Source organism: Bison bison, unplaced genomic scaffold (assembly GCF_000754665.1).
Source record: "Bison bison bison isolate TAMUID 2011002044 unplaced genomic scaffold, Bison_UMD1.0 scf7180017864260, whole genome shotgun sequence".
Taxonomy (NCBI): Eukaryota; Metazoa; Chordata; class Mammalia; order Artiodactyla; family Bovidae; genus Bison; species Bison bison.
Window position 1 is genome coordinate 4376638 of NW_011494832.1, and position 9118 is coordinate 4385755.

Genomic DNA, 9118 nt, shown 5'->3' on the forward strand with positions numbered 1-9118 from the left:
TAATTTATATATAAATATATATATATATTACTTTATTTCTAAGCAACTTTTTAAGGACTGCATGGTAGAAACTTTTTTCTAACAATATTTTAGACTATGATTCCTAGCAAATTTATGTGGAGACAGCAGGCTTATACAATCTTGCTAGATAAACTAAAAGTCAATGGTATGAGTTGCCATGAATGTGGAAAGCAGAAACTGCCAAAGGACTTTAGAAAAAGGACAAAGTTTTGCCAGTTTTTATGAAGGATAATTCATTACCTTGACATTGTTCACATCGTTTGATAAATGTTTAGAGATTACTGTATAACAAAAGTAATTTTACATAATTTTTTAAATTTCCCTATGATATTAACTATAGAACACAAAGAAAGGAATTAAAGATTTCTTTCTCTCAGCATGCACACACATACATGTTCATAATACATACACATATAAGAAAATTTTATGAACACAGAGACTGCTTGCAACTGATTGCAAACAATTGATTTTGGTACTGAGGAGAGGAGATGAAAAGTATTTTCAGTATATTTCTGCTTTTTAAGAAGCTTTAATTTCCCTCAAGAATAAACATAAAAATGATAAAACAGCAAGAAAAGAATTGTTATAATTTTACGAGTTATTGCCACATAATTGGTCTGTACAGGAATGCTAAGAACAAAGTAGTTAAAGCAATCTAAGAAAGTAAATAAGACTAGAGGTCTCCCCTCTAAAGGGTGGACAGAATTTGTATAATAATAGTAGTCAAAGTTTACTGGTGTAAACAACACGACACTGGAGTGAAAGATCTGATTCTCCATCTAGTTCAGTCGCTCAGTCGTGTCTGACTCTTTGGGACCTCATCGACTGCAGCACTCCAGGCTTCCCTGTTCATCACCAACTCCCGGAGCTTGCTCAGACTCATGTCCATTGAGGCAGTGATGCCCTCCAACCATCTCGTCCTCTGTCGTCCTCTTCTCCTCATGCCTTCAGTCTTTCCCAGCGTCAGGGTCTTTTCCAAGGAGTCAGTTCTTCGCATCAATGGTGAAAGTATTGGAGCTTCAGCATCAGTCCTTCCAATGAATATTCAGGGTTGATTTCCTTTAGGATTGACTGATTTGATGTCCTTGAGGTCCAAGTGACTCTCAAGAATCTTCTCCAACACCACAGTTCAAAAGCATCAATTCTTTATAAAAGCATTCAAACTTCTTTATGGTCCAACTCTCACATCCATATATGACTATTGGAAAAACCATAGCTTTGACTAGACGGACTTTTGTTGCCAAAGTAATGTCTTTGCTTCTTAATATGCTGTCTATGTTTGTCATAGCTTTTCTTCCAAGGAGCAAGCATTGTTTAATTTCATGGCTGCAGTCAACATTTGAAGTGATTTTGGAGCCCAAGAAAATAAAGTCTCTCACTGTTTCCCATCGATTTGCCATGAAGTGATGGGACCAGATGCCCTGATCTTAGTTTCTTGAATGTTGAATTTTTTTTTTTTTTTTGAATGTTGAATTTTAAGCCAGCTTTTTTACTCTCCTCTTTCACTTTCATCAAGAGGCTCTTTAATTCCTCTTTACTTTCCGCGATAAGGGTCAGTGTCTCCTGCATATCTGAGATTATTGATATTTCTCCTGGGAATCTTAATTCCAGCTTGTGCTTCATCCAGCCTAGCACTTCACATGATGTACTCTGCATAGAAGTTATATAAGCAGGATGACACTATACAGTCTTGATATACTCCTTTCCTTTCTCAATTTGGAACCATTCTGTTGTTCCATGTCCAGTTCTAACTGTTGCTTCTTAACATGCACACAGATTTCTCAGGAGGCACAGAAGGTGGTCTTGTATTCTCATCTCTTTAGGGATTTTCCACAGTTTGTTGTGATCCACACAGTCAAAGGCTTTGGCATAGTCAATAAAGTAGATGTTTTTCTGGAACTCTCTGCTTTGTCTATGATCCAACAGATGTTGGCAATTTGATCTCTGGTGCATATGCCTTTCCTAAATCCAGCTTGAACATCTGGAAATTCTCGGTTCATGTACTGTTGAAGCCTAGCTTGGAGAATTTAGAGCATTATTTTGCTAGCATGTGAGATGTGTGCAACTGTGCATAGTTTGAACATTTTTTGGCATTGCCTTTCTTTGGGATTGGAATGAAAATGTACGTTTTTCTGTTCTGTGGCCACTGCTAAGCTTTTCAAATTTGCTGGCATATTGAGTACCTCCACGGGCTTTTATTCATAGTGATGCTTCCTAAGGCCCACTTGACTTAGCACTCCAGGATGTCTGGCTCTAGATAACCGTTGTGGTTATCTGGGTCATTAAGATCTTTATTGTATAGTTTTTCTGTGTATTCTTGCCACTTCTTGTTAATATTTTCTGTCTGTTAGATCCATACCATTTCTGTCCTTTATTGTGGCCATCATTGCATGAAATGTTCCCTTGGTATCTCTCATTTTCTTGAAGAGATCTCTAGCATTTTCCATTCTATTGTTTCCCTCCATTCTTTACATTCTCCATTATCTACTAGTAAATTGTCATACAGCATTGAATCAGACATCTGTTTTCTATAGAACCCTAAAAAAATGGATGGGATTAGGTGACCCTAACTCTAACATCTGATAATTCAATGCATTCATTTCAGTTTTTTATTTCCACTTTCCAGTTGAAAAAAAATCTACAAATGAACTATTAAGGAAAAATGATTCATAGCATTTAGAAGAAAAACATGATATGCTTATACTGTGTTTTGATATTCAATGTATAAGCATTAGAATGAATATATTTTCTGTCCCACCAGGTATATTCTACCACAATTCCTTTTCAATTCTGTAAATACTTAGAAGTTCCTTTAATTAAGAACATTTAATAAGATATGTGCCTTGGGGGTACATGATAAACAATTGTTATTAGTCTTTAAGATTCTTACAATGTGAAAATAATAATGTATATGTCTGTGTGCTTCCTTGAAATGGGAATTAACATCTAATTCTTCTTTAGGACTAATTTCAGCTTCAACATCCTCACAACACCTTTACATTTAAACAAGCCATAATACTTTTTCTATACATAATTTTGTCTTTATTTTGGGCTTACTATAGAAATGAGACATCAAGATACAATTGAGCATTTTTCAAGGAAAACTGGTTGTAAAACATAAGAGAGTCTCACTCGCTGTAGGAGCTCCAGCATGAAAAATGAAAATACTTCCAGTTTTTACTAGATTTTTCTCTCAGTTCTGTTTTGCCTCCTCAGTTCAACTTGCTGAGGGTAGAAAAGCTAATGTTCAACCTGGTAATAACCTTTTGGAAAAGGTTTAATAAAATTCGCTTAATAAATTGTTATAAACTATTGCAGTATTGAAATAAGATCACTCTAAACCTTGCCAGTGGTTGGCCTTACAATCACCAGACATGTGTACAATATTACACACGGATTCTCTTTGTAAAAGATCAACTAAAAGAGACTGCCAACCATCATGTGTTGAAAACATTTCTGCTTCATGTGGTAGGTTGCAGAAGTTCTCATACGCAAGTACTTGAGCCTAGTCCTTTCATTGACTAATGAAGGTTTGCAACTCCCACTAGTGCCCTTATTGACTACAAAGAAGTAACCCAAACTTGTTTTCTTTTTCACAGGAATCGGTCCTTGAAGAAGGTACAATTGCTTTTAAAAATTGGGTTAAAGCAGGTGCTAACGTTTACAGACAATTTTGGATATTTGATGTGCAGAATCCAGAGGAAGTGGCAGTCAATAGCAGCAAAATTAAAGTTAAGCAAAGAGGTCCTTACACGTACAGGTGAGTCCCCCAAATACGTGGCACTCTTTCCTTGAATACATGTATTTCTGAAAAAGCTTCCACTTGATAAATGTCACTGTACTGAACTGTATTTATTACTTTCTTGCCATTAACATACACTGAAATATTTGTTTCTGCCTATGTATTAATAAAACCCTAATCTAAGGATTTAATGAGTATAAGAAATACAGATTTTATTATGAATTTACCAGCATCAATTTACAGATCTATATTTAAGAAGTTACAGTGTTTTACCCTTGTGACATTTGTTCTCAACTCTAGCAGCGTCTGCATGTCAATTCCAAGCTCCCAAACTATCCACACTGCTATATCTAAAATAGATAACAAACAAGGACCTACCATATAGCACAGGTAACTCGGCTCAATATTATGTAATAACCTACATGGGGAAGGAATTTGAAAAGAGAATAATACGTATAGACGTGTATATATTATATGTGTGTGTATGTACATATATAACTGAATCACTGCTGTAAAACTGAAACTAGTACAACATTGTTAATCAATTATACTCCTATATAAAATAAAAATTAAAAAATAAAGTAAAATATAAAATTTTAAAAACAGCTCTAAAATATGCAAGCTAAATTTTAAAAATCTATCAAAAATTTAAAAACTAGAGTATTCTATAATCCTAAAACTTAAAACGTAGGTTATATGAGTGGTTCTCAAAATGTGGTTTCTGGACCAGCAACATCAACATCATCTGGGAACTAGGTAGAAATGCAAATTCTCAGGCCTCACCTTAGATCAAATGTATCAGATATACTTGGTTTTGAACCTAGTAATGAGTTTGATAAATATTCTGGGGATTTCAATACATACTCAAATTTGAGAATCACAGCATTAAACTGATTTTACATAACTACAATACTTGCTAAAGATTTCTATTCAAACTATTTTCCAGGTCTTAAGGGTACTTTTATTCTGTTAGTAGTTTTGTTTTGTCCAGTTTTGTTTTGAATAAGCTGTACCTTTTTTTTTTTTTTTTTGCATGCCTTAACAGTTTAACACACTTTTAAAAAGAACCTTAGGCATCAGAACTAATGGGAAATAATTTGCCAGAAAGTTTCATCTTGTAAACTTAAAAAGTTCCTTCCAGGAGCTGTGAAATGATTTACCATGTTCACACAGACTTAGGAACTGGTAACTCTAAGATTTTTGTGTACATTTTCTCCTATATAAATTACAAGACTGACTTTTCTAACTATGAAAGTAAGAAAGGAGACTAAACTTAGCCAAGAATTAGGACTTTAGTTCCCTGACTAGGGATCAAACCTGTGCTTCCCTGAAGTAGAACTGCTAAGTGCTAACCAAAGGACTTTCAGGGAATTCCCTGTATTCTAACTTTTAAACCAAAAATTGAGTGATTATGTTCTCTTTCTAAAAGTACATTCTAAACACAGGCCTCAGTTTAAAGGATTTTTCTCTTGGTGAGTGCCATATCCTAGTGCAGTGCTGTAAGTACAACTAAGTAAAACTAGAATTTGCTCACAGTTGTTTTACTATCATCTCAATTATTATAAACATAAATATTCCTGAAAATTACAGCATTTTAATTTTAAATGTTAATAATAGATAATCTAAATTTAAAATACATCTATCTAAGAGAAAACAGTATTTGACTGATAATAGATTGTCCTGGATGCTGTTTCAGATTTTTATATTCTTTGCATGTCTATAGGACTCAGAGAAAAGTAAATGATAAAACCTTGAAGAAAGTATATTAACAGTAAAATATATTTCTATCTTTTCTGAATTCTTTTTTGAGATAATGTGAAACATTAATTATTTGTTCAAAAAGTTTTTGTTGAAAACTTACCAAGTATCAGGCACTGTGGTTGGGGATAAAAAACACTCATAATACCTACCCTACATGAATTTCACATTTTTATTATACCTGATTGAAATGTGTGATTTTTTAATTTGTTATATTTTAAACATTTCAGTCCCATGATTTTTTTTCAGTCTTTATCTTAGATAATAATAGATACCTATTTTAACCTCAAATAATAGACAATCAAATATAGAATAGTGCAATGTATACCTTATTTCATCTCAGTAAATATCTTGTAATTGCAAAAGATTTTGTTTCTATAATAACAACCCTTCACCACATTCCTAAAAAAGTGGTTGGTACTTTGCCTAGAGATGTTAGAGTCAGGAGCTCAGAACTAATAAGTATACGATATATGAGGAAGGGATGGAGGGAAATTGACCTGTAAAGTGGAAATTATATTCCATTAGGTATCTTTAATTTTCATTAAAATGCTGGAAATTATGAAAAGTCAGTGCAGGAAAGTCTGTTCACTATAAACAGACTATCTAATAAGGAAACGTGCTCTTACTGTCCCTTCCTTCAACTTCTCTACTGTCTCCTCCTGAACCTCAGGATAAAAAACTAAACATTCGAGTATGGGGTACAACCTTTTATGTTTGAGATCTTGTTTACTTTAGTAATTTTATTTCCACCACTCTCCTTACTCTGACTCTGTAAACCAAATATATTGAAACCTCTGCATATGCAAAATTACACCATGTTCTTCTTATACATGCTATTTTCAACACTATTTTGCTTAACTACACTTCTATTTGTCCCTCAGCCTACTTATGTGGAATTGTATCCTGGCCATTATCCCCAGCATAACCATGCCTAGCCTGGGTCTGTACCTGTTCTGTGTTTTCCCAAGAATCTATGTAAACTCCTATAATGACACACATTCTTTCTTCCCTGCTATGCACAACTAAGACACCTCTCCCCGACCTTGACTAATTTGCAAGACTCAGCATTTGGCATGTATATCTTTTTAACTTACTTGTTTAGCCTAATTTCTGACCATCTATATACTCAAAAAAATTATTTACTGCATGAGTGAATGCATTTGTGACAATGTTTTTTTCTGAATTTTATTTTCACTTCTGTTTTTCAGAGTCCGTTATCTAGCTAAGGATATTATAAGCCAAGACTCTAAGACCCACACAGTCTCTTTCCAACGGCCCAAAGGCGCCATCTTTGAACCCTCGCTATCAGTTGGAACAGAGAATGACACATTCACTGTTCTCAACCTGGCTGTAGCAGTGAGTAAACACAAAATTATTGACTGTGTAATACTTTAGAATCCTCTTTAATTTCATGATTAGAACTATCAGATATCATTTGTAATTTTGATGAAAATGTATTCTCATGACATTCTGAATTACAATCATTTGGAAATATGACAAGATCATAGAATAATCAACTGAATTGAGAAGATCATTTAAAGTGTATCATTTAAAAAAGTAGGATTTGAAAGTCTTCTTCCTGTGGCTCACACCAAGACAGAAAGGTAATAGAAGAAACATTACACTTTTAATCTTGCAAGGATTTGGCAGTAATTTTAGAGATACAATTAAAAGTTTTATTAAACTTAGATGTACTATTTATCCATTTCTTGTAAAAAATCTATACTGCAACTGGTGTCTTACACAGTGCTTTTTTTTTCTTATAGGCTACACCTCACCTCTATCCAAGCACATTTGTTCAGATAATACTCAATGTATTTATCAAAAACTCAAACTCTTTTATGTTTCAAAAGAGAACTCTGAAAGAACTATTGTGGGGCTATAAGGATCCATTCTTGAGTTCGGTTCCATACTCTATTCCTACCACAGTTGGTGTGTTTTATCCTGTGAGTAACAAATATGAACATCGATATTGCTAGACTCTAACTGTATAAATATAATGGCATTGGCAATTCATAATTTTATAACTTAGTATGTTAACCCTATTTATGATCTGGGAATACATAACTGTAAGTTTTTAAAATCTCTATTCACATGGATTTAGCTTTCCTAGTTGGGAAAATTCGGAGAAGGCAATGGCACCCCACTCCAGCACTCTTGCCTGGAAAATCCCATGGACGGAGGAGCCTGGTGGTCTGCAGTCCATGGGGTCGCGAAGAGTTGGACACGACTGAGGACTTCCCTTTCACTTTTCACTTTCCTGCATAGGAGAAAGAAATGGCAATCCACTCCAGTGTTCTTGCCTGGAGAATTCCAGGGACAGGGGAGCCTGGTGGGCTGCCGTCTGTGGGGTCGCACAGAGTCAGACAAGACTGAAGCAACTTAGCAGCAGCAGCAGCAGTTGGGAAAATTAACTTATCTGCATGAAACAAATTAATTTTTAACAACTAAATTTAAAATTAAGAAACCTACATCTAATCAAGTTTCTACTCCATTAAATATGCAGCTGTCTAAAATTAGATTGCAAGCTGCTAAGGCTTTGAGCAATCTTTCAGTTTTGACTTCCCATCTTAAAAAAATCAAGTGTAATGCCACATTTTTATTTATTTCTGTTGAATATATTCATCATGTCATTCTTCCTCCTCTAGACTTCTTATAAATTTGTTTAAATGAATATTTAAAACTTAGCCAAAATCGAGCACAGTGAGCCTGATATATCAGCAACGTCATATTTTCATAGAATTATTAATAGCTGATTAGTAATCTACTAAAGTGATGAAATGACAGTATGGAAATTAAGAAAAAATGTGAATTTGGTGATTAACTTAGTTGTTCCTTAATGTTTTGAGTTATAAATAGGCTAATCTGACTACTGAATTGAAATTTTGACTATGATGGCGCTTGTCACTATACAAAATAGTTATAGTCTCCAGTTCATTATTGCTATTTTACTACAGTTTTTAGAAATGCAAGGTTATATATCAATTAAGAAGGCATTAAGAGATAATAAATTCAGTTACTAATATTTAACTCAAATATTTTTAATTCTTTCCTTGGCTAATCCTGTTTTTAATCCTGTGTATCCAATCTTTAAGTCAAGTGGGCCTTAGGAAGCACTGCTGTTAATAAAGCTAGTGGATGTGAGGGATGCTAGCAGAACTATTCAAAACCCTAAAAGATTATGCCATCAAGGTGTTGCATTCAGTTCAACTCAGTTCAGTTCAGTCGCTCAGTCATGTCCCACTCTTCGCAACCCCATGAATTGCAGCACGCCAGGCTTCCCTGTCCATCACCAACTCCCAGAGTTCACTCAGGCTCACGTCCATCGAGTCAGTGATGCCATCCAGCCATCTCATCCTCTGTCATCCCCTTCTCCTCCTGCCCCTAATCTCTCCCAGCATCAGAGTCTTTTCCAATGAGTCAACTCTTCACATGAGGTGGCCAGAGTACTGGAGTTTCAGCTTCAGCATCATTTCCTCCAAATAAATCCCAGGGCTGATCTCCTTCAGAATGGACTGGTTGGATCTCCTTGCAGTCCAAGGGACTCTCAAGAGTCTTCTCCAACACCACAGTTCAAAAGCATCAATTCTTCGG

The 9118-nt window shown here is 34.8% G+C and overlaps 1 protein-coding gene across 2 annotated transcripts in view; it reads left to right on the forward strand.

Annotated features, from left to right (window-relative positions):
- The window catches only part of LOC104994513 (platelet glycoprotein 4-like), a 41149-nt gene that overhangs the window by 13352 nt on the left and 18679 nt on the right, over window positions 1-9118 (forward strand). For both annotated transcript variants that reach the window (XM_010848126.1, XM_010848127.1), the window contains exons 3-5: window positions 3621-3781; window positions 6733-6880; window positions 7291-7470. In XM_010848126.1, coding sequence (XP_010846428.1) covers window positions 3621-3781; window positions 6733-6880; window positions 7291-7470 — 489 coding nt within the window. The remainder of the gene's footprint in view (window positions 1-3620; window positions 3782-6732; window positions 6881-7290; window positions 7471-9118) is intronic.